Genomic DNA, 17,181 nt, shown 5'->3' on the forward strand with positions numbered 1-17,181 from the left:
ATTTTCTGACTTACATATATTATTTGGACTACTGTTCTCATCTTGAGTGTTATTTTTACAATGTTTCGCTCAATGTAATCTCCCACCTTCTTCAGATGTATCTTGTCAAACTTGGGAAGGATCCATGGAATAGTAGATAAAATACTTGGAAAAATTCAGTTATAAAGTTATACTCTTCTAGAGGTTGAAGTTCAATCCTCAAGGGAAGCATGCTACATTCATGGATTAAAGAAAAGGTTCTGTTTAAAATTTTCATGCAGATTCCCAAGTTCAACAAGATACACATGAAGAAGGTCGAATGTTACATTGAGCGAAACATGAAAATAACTCAAGAGGAGAAATAACACAAGTAATACAGAAAATACACAAGTTTAGTATTATACATAGATGTTTAGCATTATTATATAGATGTAAGATATGTTCAGCATTATTATATAGATGTAAGATATGTTTAGCATTATTATATAGATGTAAGATATGTTCAGTATTATTATTATTATGTTTGGCATTATTATATAGATGCAAGATATGTTTAGCATTATTATATAGATGTAAGATATGTTTAGCATTATTATATAGATGTAAGATATGTTTAGCATTATTATATAGATGTAAGATATGTTCAGCATTATTATATAGATGTAAGATATGTTTAGCATTATTATATAGATGTAAGATATGTTCAGTATTATTATTATTATGTTTGGCATTATTATATAGATGCAAGATATGTTTAGCATTATTATATAGATGTAAGATATGTTCAGCATTATTATATAGATGTAAGATATGTTTAGCATTATTATATAGATGCAAGATATGTTTAGCATTATTATATAGATGTAAGATATGTTTAGCATTATTATATAGATGTAAGATATGTTTAGCATTATTATATAGATGTAAGATATGTTTAGCATTATTATATAGATGCAAGATATGTTTAGCATTATTATATAGATGTAAGATATGTTTAGCATTATTATATAGATGTAAGATATGTTTAGCATTATTATATAGATGTAAGATATGTTCAGCATTATTATATAGATGTAAGATATGTTTAGCATTATTATATAGATGTAAGATATGTTCAGTATTATTATTATTATGTTTGGCATTATTATATAGATGCAAGATATGTTTAGCATTATTATATAGATGTAAGATATGTTTAGCATTATTATATAGATGTAAGATATGTTTAGCATTATTATATAGATGTAAGATATGTTCAGCATTATTATATAGATGTAAGATATGTTTAGCATTATTATATAGATGTAAGATATGTTCAGTATTATTATTATTATGTTTGGCATTATTATATAGATGCAAGATATGTTTAGCATTATTATATAGATGTAAGATATGTTCAGCATTATTATATAGATGTAAGATATGTTTAGCATTATTATATAGATGCAAGATATGTTTAGCATTATTATATAGATGTAAGATATGTTTAGCATTATTATATAGATGTAAGATATGTTTAGCATTATTATATAGATGTAAGATATGTTTAGCATTATTATATAGATGTAAGATATGTTTAGCATTATTATATAGATGTAAGATATGTTTAGCATTATTATATAGATGTAAGATATGTTTAGCATTATTATATAGATGCAAGATATGTTTAGCATTATTATATAGATGTAAGATATGTTTAGCATTATTATATAGATGTAAGATATGTTTAGCATTATTATATAGATGTAAGATATGTTCAGCATTATTATATAGATGTAAGATATGTTTAGCATTATTATATAGATGTAAGATATGTTCAGTATTATTATTATTATGTTTGGCATTATTATATAGATGCAAGATATGTTTAGCATTATTATATAGATGTAAGATATGTTTAGCATTATTATATAGATGTAAGATATGTTTAGCATTATTATATAGATGTAAGATATGTTCAGCATTATTATATAGATGTAAGATATGTTTAGCATTATTATATAGATGTAAGATATGTTCAGTATTATTATTATTATGTTTGGCATTATTATATAGATGCAAGATATGTTTAGCATTATTATATAGATGTAAGATATGTTCAGCATTATTATATAGATGTAAGATATGTTTAGCATTATTATATAGATGCAAGATATGTTTAGCATTATTATATAGATGTAAGATATGTTTAGCATTATTATATAGATGTAAGATATGTTTAGCATTATTATATAGATGTAAGATATGTTTAGCATTATTATATAGATGCAAGATATGTTTAGCATTATTATATAGATGTAAGATATGTTTAGCATTATTATATAGATGTAAGATATGTTTAGCATTATTATATAGATGCAAGATATGTTTAGCATTATTATATAGATGTAAGATATGTTTAGCATTATTATATAGATGTAAGATATGTTTAGCATTATTATATAGATGTAAGATATGTTAAGCATTATTATATAGATGTAAGATATGTTTAGCATTATTATATAGATGTAAGATATGTTAAGCATTATTATATAGATGTAAGATATGTTTAGCATTATTATATAGATGTAAGATATGTTCAGCATTATTATATAGATGTAAGATATGTTTAGCATTATTATATAGATGCAAGATATGTTTAGCATTATTATATAGATGTAAGATATGTTTAGCATTATTATATAGATGTAAGATATGTTTAGCATTATTATATAGATGTAAGATATGTTTAGCATTATTATATAGATGTAAGATATGTTCAGCATTATTATATAGATGTAAGATATGTTTAGCATTATTATATAGATGCAAGATATGTTTAGCATTATTATATAGATGTAAGATATGTTTAGCATTATTATATAGATGTAAGATATGTTTAGCATTATTATATAGATGTAAGATATGTTTAGCATTATTATATAGATGCAAGATATGTTTAGCATTATTATATAGATGTAAGATATGTTTAGCATTATTATATAGATGTAAGATATGTTTAGCATTATTATATAGATGCAAGATATGTTTAGCATTATTATATAGATGTAAGATATGTTTAGCATTATTATATAGATGTAAGATATGTTTAGCATTATTATATAGATGTAAGATATGTTTAGCATTATTATATAGATGTAAGATATGTTCAGCATTATTATATAGATGTAAGATATGTTTAGCATTATTATATAGATGTAAGATATGTTTAGCATTATGATATAGATGTAAGATATGTTCAGCATTATTATATAGATGTAAGATATGTTTAGCATTATTATATAGATGTAAGATATGTTCAGCATTATTATATAGATGTAAGATATGTTCAGCATTATTATATAGATGTAAGATATGTTCAGCATTATTATATAGATGTAAGATATGTTCAGCATTATTATATAGATGTAAGATATGTTTAGCATTATTATATAGATGTAAGATATGTTTAGCACTATTATATAGATGCAAGATATGTTTAGCATTATTATATAGATGTAAGATATGTTCAGCATTATTATATAGATGTAAGATATGTTCAGCATTATTATATAGATGTAAGATATGTTCAGCATTATTATATAGATGTAAGATATGTTATGTATTATTATATAGATGTAAGATATGTTTAGCATTATTATATAGATGTAATATATGTTCAGCATTATTATATAGATGTAAGATATGTTCAGTATTATTATATAGATGTAAGATATGTTCAGTATTATTATATAGATGTAAGATATGTTTAGCATTATTATATAGATGTAAGATATGTTCAGCATTATTATATAGATGTAAGATATGTTCAGCATTATTATATAGATGTAAGATATGTTATGTATTATTATATAGATGTAAGATATGTTTAGCATTATTATATAGATGTAATATATGTTCAGCATTATTATATAGATGTAAGATATGTTCAGTATTATTATATAGATGTAAGATATGTTCAGTATTATTATATAGATGTAAGATATGTTTAGCATTATTATATAGATGTAAGATATGTTCAGCATTATTATATAGATGTAAGATATGTTTAGCATTATTATATAGATGTAAGATATGTTTAGCATTATTATATAGATGTAAGATATGTTTAGCATTATTATATAGATGTAAGATATGTTTAGCATTATTATATAGATGCAAGATATGTTCAGCATTATTATATAGATGCAAGATATGTTCAGCATTATTATATAGATGTAAGATATGTTCAGCATTATTATATAGATGCAAGATATGTTTAGCATTATTATATAGATGCAAGATATGTTTAGCATTATTATATAGATGTAAGATATGTTTAGCATTATTATATAGATTTAAGATATGTTTAGCATTATTATATAGATGTAAGATATGTTTAGCATTATTATATAGATGCAAGATATGTTCAGCATTATTATATAGATGTAAGATATGTTTAGCATTATTATATAGATGTAAGATATGTTTAGCATTATTATATAGATGTAAGATATGTTTAGCATTATTATATAGATGTAAGATATGTTTAGCATTATTATATAGATGTAAGATATGTTAAGCATTATTATATAGATGTAAGATATGTTTAGCATTATTATATAGATGTAAGATATGTTAAGCATTATTATATAGATGTAAGATATGTTTAGCATTATTATATAGATGTAAGATATGTTTAGCATTATTATATAGATGTAAGATATGTTTAGCATTATTATATAGATGTAAGATATGTTTAGCATTATTATATAGATGCAAGATATGTTTAGCATTATTATATAGATGTAAGATATGTTTAGCATTATTATATAGATGTAAGATATGTTTACCATTATTATATAGATGTAAGATATGTTTACCATTATTATATAGATGTAAGATATGTTTACCATTATTATATAGATGTAAGATATGTTTAGCATTATATGGATGCAAGACATGTTTAGTTTTATAATAGATGTATATGTTTAGTTTTATAATAGATGTATACGTTTAGTTTTATAATAGATCCAAGATATTTTTAGCTTTATTATAATAGATGTAAGATATGTTTAGCATTATAATAGATGTAAGATATGTTTAGTTTTATAATAGATGTAAGATATGTTTAGTTTTATAATAGATGTAAGATATGTTTAGTTTTATAATAAATGTAAGATATGTTTAGTTTTATAATAGATGTAAGATATGTTTAGTTTTGTAATAGATGTAAGATATGTTTAGTTTTATAATAGATGGATATGTTTAGTTTTATAATAGATGGATATGTTTAGTTTTATAATAGATGGATATGTTTAGTTCTATAATAGATGGATATGTTTAGTTTTATAATAGATGGATATGTTTAGTTTTATAATAGATGGATATGTTTAGTTTTATAATAGATGGATATGTTTAGTTTTATAATAGATGGATATGTTTAGTTTTATAATAGATGGATATGTTTAGTTTTATAATAGATGGATATGTTTAGTTTTATAATAGATGGATATGTTTAGTTTTATAATAGATGGATATGTTTAGTTTTATAATAGATGGATATGTTTAGTTTTATAATAGATGGATATGTTTAGTTTTATAATAGATGGATATGTTTAGTTTTATAATAGATGGATATGTTTAGTTTTATAATAGATGGATATGTTTAGTTTTATAATAGATGGATATGTTTAGTTTTATAATAGATGGATATGTTTAGTTTTATAATAGATGGATATGTTTAGTTTTATAATAGATGGATATGTTTAGTTTTATAATAGATGGATATGTTTAGTTTTATAATAGATGGATATGTTTAGTTTTATAATAGATGGATATGTTTAGTTTTATAATAGATGGATATGTTTAGTTTTATAATAGATGGATATGTTTAGTTTTATAATAGATGGATATGTTTAGTTTTATAATAAATGCATATGTTTAGTTTTATAATAGATGGATATGTTTAGTTTTATAATAGATGGATATGTTTAGTTTTATAATAGATGTATATGTTTAGTTTTATAATAAATGCATATGTTTAGTTTTATAATAAATGCATATGTTTAGTTTTATAATAAATGTATATGTTTAGTTTTATAATAAACGGATATGCTTAGTTTTATAATAAATGCATATGTTTAGTTTTAGAATGGATGTTAAGATATGTTTAGTTTTATATAGATGTATGATACATGTTTAGTTTGATAATAGGTGCATGAAGATGAAGAAAGAAAAAACAAAAAAGGAAACATACCTTTTACTATACTGAGCTGATTTTCTCCTCCTGATTGAAAATCATATAAAGCTACAAATAGATTTGGATCATCTTCTGTCTGGCTGGACAATAGATTTTCCTTGGACATCCATTTTGTGCCCAGTACATCAATAGGCGCATCTGGGAGAGGACGATTGAATATAGCTTCTGAAAGTAAAAGGAAAAATATAATTCATTTCAAATATATCATTTATAAAAAAAAAGACTAAATAATAAAAATAAATATTTTTTTAAGATATAAAAAAAAGTACAATTCAGTAGAATAAAAATTTCATTAAAATGTTATACTGCAATTAAAGATTTATGACAATATATATATATATATATATATATATATATATATATATAAGGCATAAGCCTGAAGAATCCTAGAGTGGATGAAACGCGGAATATTCAGTGTAGCTTAATCACCATATATATTTTATAAATTACTAACTAGCTCTACCTACGTATTGAGCACTTTTGAAGTAAATACTTAAAGTTTAACATAAATTTATACTTTTGTATATTAATTTTGTTAGTAAATGAAGTAGTTATATATATACATATATATATATATATATATATATATATATATATTATATATATATATACACACACACGTTTATGGGAAAAATATGCTTATTCAATTATATTTCACCCTTTATTTATACCAATCCTTCTAAGTGGGTTGAGTTGCACATATAAATTTAGAGTAAAATGGCCCCCTATTTTCGGGCCATTCTAACTTTTAGGCCAGTTAACCACTAATCTAATAATACTTTTACCCTTAGCAAAAATAAATATGGACATTACTCAGGGTTTTACAGTAATTAAACATTTCTTTTTTTTTTTCAAACAACAAATCTCTAAATATTGAGAAAGTTTAAACGAATAGGAATTGGTACATGTATCGGAATCGGGAAAAATTTTGGAATCGTTCCATCAGTAATATATATACCATCAATCTCCATCATAAACTAACAAAAAAAGATTCAAATTTTTAAATAAAGACTCCTTTCAAATGAAATTTTACTTGCGATTTTATGTGTGTATATATATATATATATATATATATATATATATATTGTTACAGACAGCCACCTCGACATCAAGTTGTGTTTTATTATTCTGCTAGTAATATAAGATAGATGTTTGATTGGCATGTTCTGACTGAACAGGAATCCACCAAAACCCAGTATTAAAATCAGTCTGGAGACGATTTGACCTGTGAGAACTCTACCAAACTCCTCCCACAATTTTGGGTCTACGCACTTGAAATTTTAGATATAGGTTCCTTGGACATGGATCTAACTTAATAACTTTATTTGAGCTTAAAGCAATAAATTTTAAGGGGTCATAATAGGGGTCAAAGTTTAAAAAAATTGACCTCTGCGGTCTCTTCCAAATTACTCAGACAATTTCTGGTCTAATTATTTGAAATTTTACATAAAAGGGTATTCAAAGATAGGGTAAGCTTTTTATTCAGTTTGGGTCGAAAAATTTTAGTTAGCAATATATAAATGTATGTATGTCTGTTTGCATGTCTGCCTTAAACTTTCAATAGAGGCGACGGATTTTACCAAGATCAGTATCGTTTTAAAGCTCGACCTTTCATACGACAAATATCGAAAAATTGGCTAAAAACATTAATATCTTCCCCTTCAACTAGGAACTTTTCTACAGGGGGGTCACTTTTATACAGGGGGGAGGGGTCACTTTTTTCGCTGATATTTTTTAAAGTTATCCTCTCCTTTATATTGTCTAGCCTTAATTTTAAAAAATGTTGCTTTTGGTTTGGCGGTGGTCGTAACAGCATAAACGTTAAGTTTTACCCCGTTCTTTTCCTCCTTTGCGGTACGGGTTCGAGCCTGCTTTCCTACTACCACTTTTTTTTTTTTGCTCAACATATAAACACCCGGGCAACGCCGGGCTGAAATGCTAGTATATATATATATACACACACACACACACACGTACACACAAATATTGGATAGATATATTTAAAATTTGCAAGAATATAATCAATAGTTATAATTGCAGAAACAAATTCATTTTTAACATATCTAATGTGTTTTTTTTTGTTTTTTTTTTACATGGGAGTCACCACTTATCAAGGCCCAGAAACCACTCAGGGATAAGGGTTATTGCGTGTAAAGTAATCAGTGGAATTGTTAGTAATTGAGATTTGATAAAGTATCTTATTTAAGGGGGTGATTCATCAGGAATTTGTTTATGTTGGACTTGAAGACATCCAAGCTGTAGTCAGGAGGGAAACAGGCAAACGGAAGAGAGTTCCACAGGCGTGCACTTTTAAGAAAGAAGCTTTGTTCGTGGAATCTACGTTTTGATTTAGGCACAGATAAAGAATGGGGAAAATTATTGACAGTGGTTTCAGCTAGACAGGTATTTTTTGCGAAAGATTGGCGAGGAGGAAACAGAGATTGAATCTCAGACGAGCACTTGCTGTGGAAATAACGATAAAACAAAGACAGGCTCGCAATGTCTCTTCTGTAGAAGAGAGGTTGCAGGTAAGAGAAAAGGGCGTCACCCACTAGGCCACGAAGTCTATTTTGTACTCTATCAAGGCAGGATAGGCTATTTTTAGCAGCTCCTGCCCAGATGTGACAGCAGTACTCCATCCTTGGATGTACTTGGCTTTTATATAGATAGATAATTGCATCAGCCATGAGATATCTTCTGGAGCGGTAGAAGGATCCTACCATTTTTCCAGTGACCTTAGCAACAGACTTGATGTACGTGTTTCATTTCAGGTCAGGAGTAAAGGTCAATCTCAGAAGCTTATCAAAACATGGGGCTTCCCCTAGAGGAGAGCCATCCATTTCAATTCATGCCAGATGGGAATCTGAGCGTTGATGATGTAAAAATAGGAGCTTGGTTTTAGATGCATTAAAAGTAACCAGCCACCTCTTCTCCCACTGTACCGTGCACTCAAGATCAGAGGAGAGAGAGAATCAGAGAGAACTTTGTCATAAGTATATATCGATTATGCAGAGGAAATTTTCACATATATCTAATATATAAAGTAAAGCTGGCCCTCTCTCATATATAATTAGAGGTGACTAACTTTATTTTATAAAATAAATTTGAAAATTACCCCCAGGATAGGTATAAGCAATAAATATTAGTTTTAAAATTTGATGTTTTTTATAAAAACACATAATGTACCATGTTGTTCACTATATTTTCTAGAATTTACTCTGTACATGAATACGTATAAATATGCGTACTTAACTTTATAAATATAAGAGACTAAATGTTGTACATATTTGGACCCCTTATAGATTTTTAGCTGTTTTCCAAAATTCATAATGATCGACTAATTAGTTTAAAAGTGAATCTTGTAGATACATGTAAACATATCTAACTTTACAAAGATGGTTTTTTTTTTTTGGGGGGGGGGGGGTAAAAAAAAAAAAGAGTAATACAATGAATACGAGTATAACAGTTCTTCTTCCTCACATGAACATGATTGGTTGGTTAAACCATAAATACCGACTGATAGAGCAGCACGTCGAAAGATACAGGGAAAGTCTTATGCTGAAGGATATCATCAGCTCCGACCACGAACACCCGTTCAATAAGGCAACTTACTAGATTATGAATCGAATATTATAGCCAAAACCACTCAGTTACTTCAAACAAATATATCCTTTTGGCAAGACATCAAAATATAATAGATTCTTTTTTTTAAATATCAGATGCTCCAGATGGCATAATCTATATATCTATAAAAGTGAACGTGTCTGTGTGTGTGTCTATGTACATTTCCCTACGCAATAACTGTTAATTTTAAGTCTACAGACGCGAAATTTGAAATACAGGGTACCGAGATTTGGGAAAATCTTTAGAATCAGTTTTCGGCCAGAAATTTGGCTGTTAAGGGTCAAAGTTCAACGATTTAACCGCTGAGAACTCTACCAAACTCCTGCGCAAATTTTGGATCTAAACACTTGAAATTTTAGATATGGGTTCCTTGGACATGAATCTAACTTAATAACTTGATTTGAGCCCCAAACAATAAATGTTAAGGGATCATAATAGGAGTCAAATTTTAAAAAAAAATTGACTGCTTTTTTTTTTTTTTTTTTTTTTTTTTGCTCAACATACACCTCCAAACATCCGGGCAACGCCGGGCTGAAATGCTAGTAAATATAAAAGAAAGCACTGTACGTTCTATTTCAATATCAAACCTGTGGCTGCAAATGTTAAAAATGAGGAATTAGGGGTTTTATCAGATTAAGTACAAAGAAAAAGAACCGGTTGATCTCTTGGAGGTTTTAAGGTTATTTAGGTGCTTGGCATTTCACTGTGGACTATTTACGTCCAAGAAAAGCCAAAACAGAAACGGTCGAGGAAGTCTAAAAAAAAAAAAAAAAAAAAGGCATTCACCAACCAATTAGTTTATTTCTAAAAATAACTTGTGTTGTCATGGGTTCATCAGAGATCAGAGCGAGGGAGGGGGGCTACTTCTGTGAATTGAATTAAAAGGACTAAAAGAGACAGCGTACATTCACAATACAATGATTTTGTGTAGAACATAGTAATAAAATTTGGAGATTCTAGATCCTTCTTTAGAGTCTCAAACCTAATAATAATAAGAAGTTTAAATGTAAATAGATATCTCGTTGCTCATCTCCTCAAATAGACAGGATTCCAATTAGAACGGCCTTACGTCCAAGTGGCAATATGTCTTGTTTAAGATATCAAAACGTTGTGTGTATCTTGTGGCATTGTAATTTTGATAATTACAATGAATCATTATTTTTATTCACAATTAATTGAATTTTTATTAAGACTATAAGATAAATTGATACATTTTTTTTTAAATTTAAATCGCATAATATATATGTTCCTCAAAAAACATATACAAGTTTTTTCCAAAATATGTGTGTGTGTGTGTGTGTGTGTGTGTGTGTGTGTGTGTGTGTGTGTGTGTGTGTGTGTGTGTGTGTGTGTATGTATGTGTGTATTTAATTATGCAAAAAAAAAAATCCTTTTTATAGTTTTTGAAGGAACATACATGTATTTGTCTCTGGGGAGTTGTTTAGTAGTCTTCCGCTGTTCAACAAAACACATGTAAAATATTTAAAAAAAAAAAAAAAAAAATATTATGAGTGTAAATTAGATACATCTTTTGCATTTGAAATTATAACTAATGAGATTATATATATATATATATATATATATATATATAAAGTAGGTCGATTTTTCACTTAAAAATCAACTTATGAGAAAGTTTAGTATAATAAATACCAAAAATTAGACCTCTCACTTGCATCGGTATTTGAAAATAAATGATAAAGATCGTCTACATAGATGAACTGAAAAATACTTTTTGTTTTTAAACAATTAAGTTTACAAATAGGCTAGAAAAATCATATATATATATATATATATATATATATATATATATAATTAGAAATGAAAACAAATATGAACCTTTGAAATCCTTTTCGAAGAAATACCAAAAATCATCCAGACACCTTTAAAAGATTCTTAGACAACTTCAAAACCAGTTCTAACGATTTGTACTGGAAAATCTCCACACACAGAAACCTGATGCTTGTAATACTTATAAGGCAACGTGAAGTACCAAACGAATGGAGATAGATATTAGCCATGTCACATGCGAGAAGGGTTGCAACAAATTCTTGCCATAAATTAATAAAAAAAAAAAAAGAAAAAAAAAGCTAAATCAGATTCTAAGGAAAGTCTCTGTAGTGAAAATGGATAACATTTGAAATCATGTCATTTCCATGAATGGTAACAGCAAAAAAAAGGGGGGGGGCATTAAACGTGTGATTTACTTTCCCATTTTTCTTTTTTTAAATATTTATTCTATTTTATGAGCAAGGTATTTTGAAACTCATCCCTCTGAGGAAATAAAAGATGAAAATTATATTTTATGTTCAAAATTTGATTAAAAATTTAAAGAAACTATTTTTGTCCCTATTTATTTCCCTCCTCCACACAAGGGCAGAGTTAGACACACGGCCTGGTTTTAATAAGAGGAAAATCCACCTTTCCAAAAAAGAGCACTCTGGGTTGGGACAAAAATTTAAATGGCCTCAGTCTAACGATTCCTTCTTTACTGACACAAAAAAAAAAAATATCCAATCAAAATTTTAATTAAAAATACTCCCGGGCAACACCAGATAGATATAACTAGTCATACATAAAAGAATAAAACAAAATTATCACATACGAATATAAATAGTTTTTTTTTTTAAATCTGAAATTAAATTTTACAAAACAACCATTATAAAAAAGAGAGATATTAATAAGTGATTTTAAAAATCCACACAATAGAAAACACATTTAGACAATGAGGATGAACACTATTATCTGTCTGGTTGTATGTGCGTTTGTGTGTCAAGCTAAAATTACAAAACAATCATCCACAAAATATTCTTGATCAGGATTGCTTTGGATGAATAATATGTAAAAGATTGAAAAAAATATTTATTCTTTGACTCGAAACTAATGCAGATTTAGGGGGGGGGGCTGTTTGTACTAAGGGAAATAACTTTCTTTTTTAGTATTCTTTTATGCCAATTCATTTTTAAAGTAATCTATAGTGTGTGTGTGTGTGTGTGTGTGTGTGTGTGTGTGTGTGTGTGTGTGTGTGTAGAAAGAGGAATGGGTTAGACAGAGAAGAAGGGGGGTACCTCAAGCAATGCCAGATATTTCCCTCAGTACAATCAGGGCTAACTTATTCTTTTTGTAAGGAATTATTTCTTTCATGTCAACTCATTCTTCAAGTAATCTAGAAATGTGTGTGTGCATGTGTGTTCAGAGAGGGGAATGGGTTGGGCAGAGAAGAAAGCTGGAGGAGGAAAATAAAGAGAAAAAGAGTTGCCTTGAGCAATGCCAGGTAGCCCTGCTAGTTTACTAATAAAATTAACAGCAAAGCAAAAGCTATTTGACATGAAATTAGTGCATGTTAAGTAAATATTTAATTTGTTTTTTTTTCTACTCAAGTTGCTTTTAACAACTAAACTGACTTGCTTTTAGACATTGACCGTTTTCCATTTTTACTTTTATCAAAAAAAAAAAAATATATCTTGAAATAGGTCATTTTTTTTTTAAAATATACATTAATGACATTGACTCATTTACTATCAAAGCGTTTGTCAAAGATCTCAGACTATACTTAAGTAATGCAACGGTTATATACAGAAACTGAGCTTGGTGTTCACGTTCTGTCGCAGCTATTGCACCATTTTCATTGACACTCTCAAAGAGAGCATCCCCCCCCCCGTCTGTCAAGCTATATATGAGATAGTAGTCCAGACTAGACTCTCAAACAGTGGCAGTGCAACTCATCTAATAGAAGGAAAACCATGACATCACACCAACCCAAACTATAGGTTTAATAACCTCACAAAAGCCAACTGTAAACCACCGAGTAATTTGCAAGGTCACTAAACTGATCTATTTCCTGCTCCCTTTGTTTCAGTTCACTTGTTGGTCCAACCGTCTCCATCAGTTCAGTTTTTAAGCCTCATTGTAATACAGTTTCCTAGTCCAGTATCTTCTTCCTAAGAACTACCTTTCTGCTGACAGTTTTCCCCCTACATATAACCTTGGTGTTTTAATAGATGTCTCCTGTCTTTGCAATAGTCAGCTTTCGTTCTTAGCTCCTTACATTAAGTGGCTTTATGCCTTGTCTGGAGCGATTTCCATAAAAACAAGTTACCAAAACCATCACAGAAATACACTTTATTTTGTTTAAAAATAAGTTATTAATGAAATTAAAATATATTTTTTAAATAGTTACATATAAACGATTTTTTAATAGTCAGATATAAATGAAATAGTAGACAAAATATTTAATAAAACTTAAGCCATGTAACGAAATACTTCCAATTGAAATTCAGTATTTCTGCAAAATAAGGACTGCGATATCAGCAGATCTTACCAAGCAGTTGATGCAAAATGTCAGAAGGTATCAAACGAAAGTTTTGATTTTTTTTTTTTTTTTTTTTTTTTTACTTTTTTTGCTCAAACGCTGGCCAATTTTTTCAATGGAGAAAATATTATTTCTGTTATGTAATGAAATACTAATTGAAAACTTAATTAAAAAATGCAAAAATATTCCTTTTGTTGCTAAAAAAAAAAATATGAATAATTACAGGACAATTTTTACGTAACTTAAGATTAAAATATAAAATTTAAAAAAACAATCATTTTAAGGTAAGTTTTATGAATAAATATTTATTTTTTGAACAAACAATGTTTTTTAATAAATAACTAATGAGACCAATTTTTTTTTTTTTTTTTTTTTTTTTTTCAATAACGTTAGCTGCTATGATTTTTTTGGCTCAATGGTTTGGCACTTTCGGTGTTTCAATTAAATGGAAAATTTTGACGATAGCATGGTCCTTATTCTGCATAAGTAACAAAACTCCAACTCTAAATCATAATATCTTTCGTTTAGTGTTGAAAAGAAAGCGGCAATCACTCAGACTATTTTAGTTTTTTCCTTATTATCCTGCTCTTTCTCTGTTGATTTCCAAAACCTTGAATTCATGACCATTAGCAATTTTAGAAGGCTAGCCATTATCGACATCTCCAAAGAATATGTTGGATAGTTCAAGAATCAAAGTGTTAAACCAGACATGAAATGTCACTTGGAGAAAAAAAAAAAAAGAAAAATTGTTGACTCCGAATTTCGTCTATTCATGTAATATTATACATACTTATTTATATATGAAATAACATAACAGCATACCTGGCATTGCCCAATCATAAAATATGCTTATATATGCTATTTTGATTCCTGAAATTTTCGTAATAATTATTATGGAGCTAATTCTCTATTAATTATTATATTGTACTCAATAGTGATTTCAAAAAAAGACAAAATAATTTGGGTGCCATCAGTTTTAATCTAAACTAAAACAGTTCTCCAGCATTATTTGTTACCATTTACGCAAAGTCCATATTAAAAATTTTAAAATATTGTTGCTAAACTTATAAATGTATATTTGCACATGCACAGAAGGTAGACGTTTAGTCAATTTATGCCTGCCAAATTCCAATTTTATTAAAATTTTGACACCCTTAGTAACTATTTCTATTTCTACCAGCTAAAAGCCAAATCAAATTTATTTCACAGGTCTGAATCCCCTATAATCAAGTTCCAAGTCTGTCGACCAAAAATTAACAGAGTAGTTTGATAGAGACAGTTCTGCAAACAGACAGACAAGGTCATCTATAATAGAAATCTCACCTGTCTGTTTAAAATGTATGTATGTATGTCTTTCTGCCTAAAACTTTTGACAGAGGCGACGGATTTTCACAAGATCAGTATCGTTTTGAAGCTCGACCCTTCGGACAACAAGTATCGAAAAATTAGCTAAAAACATTAATCCCTTCACCCTCAACCAGGCACTTTTCTACAAGGAGGGGTCGCCTTTTTCGCCGATATTTTCGAAAATCATCCCCTCTTTTCGATTGACTAGCCTTAATTTAAACCTTCTCCTGGTTTGGCTATGGACGCAACGGCAAAAACATCACTTTTTTTTTTTTTTTTTTTTTGTTACACATTCTTCTTTGCAGTATGAGTTCGAGCCTACTTGCCTACTACCACTTTTTTTTTTTTTTTTTTTGCTCAACACACACCTCCAAAAACCCGGGCAACGCCAGACACTCAGGTTAGTATATATATCGGATTATGTAGGTGCTAAGTCTGCGATAGATTAAAGTTAATATTTTTTTCCTTCTGGGAATTTAAACTGCATTCTTTATTTTTATTCAAAGTTTTTTTAGACTAATATATATATACATACACACATAAAATCAAGAAGTAAAAATAAAGTTTACAAGCCAAAAGCTTCTGTAAACTTTAAGCGAATATAAACAATAATATTTATAAAGTAATCCCAACCAAATAAAAAAAGATCAATACAACTTAACATAGAAAATAGAGCTTGCCATAAAAGAACATAATTAAAAAATGTAAATTTTTATTTACAAGAATTTATTGTTTGACATGATACTCAAATATTAAAATTTTCTTAATCTACCGAGTTTCAAAGAATGCATTCTTTTGATCAGAGGAAAGATATTAGCAAATAATTTTTATAGCGAACCTATGAATTTGCTGGTACTGGCATAAATTGAAACTGCATTCGATAAAAATGATTATTAATTCAGCAAGAGATTAATTAACTCAGAAGCAATGGTGACTTTCAATGGAGATCTCAGGACTTCTTTATATATATATATATATATATATATGTTTTAAAGGTTGAAAAACTTCAAGATATATAAACAAAAGCCTTCATAAACATTGAGGTCGCCACCACCTGGTCAGACTAATCCATTTTCGTGTTTGACCTGAAACTCGTCCACATGAAAATCATAATTGATCTGTGCTTTCTTCCCTCCTAGCTCACTTGCAATAAAAACAAATGGCACAATAAGACTTTTCAGGTTCCAAAAATGTTTCCTGCCTTTGCCCCATAGCCCCCATCCCCTGTAGAACAACAAACATGAAACATCCAAAAGATGATGATGCGAAATTTTGAACAGGATGATAAAGAAGATGAGGCGGTGGGGGGTTGCTAAGTGAATTAACAAGAAAAATATCCCCCTCCCCCTCCCCATTAAAAACCAGGTGAATACGGAAGTAATTTTCAAGAGCTTTTCACTTCCCAACACATTTATTTCACCTGCGCAGAAAGAAAACAAAGACAAAGGAAAAAAAAAAACGTATGAGAGCATGCAAGTAGATTAAAAGCATTATCGTCACACCAAACAACCAGACAACAACAATGCAGTTGATTTTAAGAGAATAAAATTAGAAAGAGTAATTTTTTTTTTTAACAGACAACGAATTTAGATATTCTATTTTGAGAAGTAGGTTTTAAATTAAAACAATTATTTATAAATTAAAAACACGTTGTCCATTTGATCTCATAATAAGTTTATAC

General features: G+C 28.0%; 1 protein-coding gene across 2 annotated transcripts in view; it reads right to left on the reverse strand.

Moving 5' to 3' along the window:
* Positions 1-17,181, reverse strand: part of LOC145291919 (uncharacterized) — a 411,504-nt gene that overhangs the window by 203,515 nt on the left and 190,808 nt on the right. For both annotated transcript variants that reach the window (XM_080137767.1, XM_080137768.1), the window contains exon 2: positions 6,218-6,385. In XM_080137767.1, coding sequence (XP_079993893.1) covers positions 6,218-6,385 — 168 coding nt within the window. The remainder of the gene's footprint in view (positions 1-6,217; positions 6,386-17,181) is intronic.

This window comes from Euprymna scolopes, chromosome 13 (assembly GCF_053919585.1).
Source record: "Euprymna scolopes isolate OS-2025 chromosome 13, ASM5391958v1, whole genome shotgun sequence".
Taxonomy (NCBI): domain Eukaryota; kingdom Metazoa; phylum Mollusca; class Cephalopoda; order Sepiida; family Sepiolidae; genus Euprymna; species Euprymna scolopes.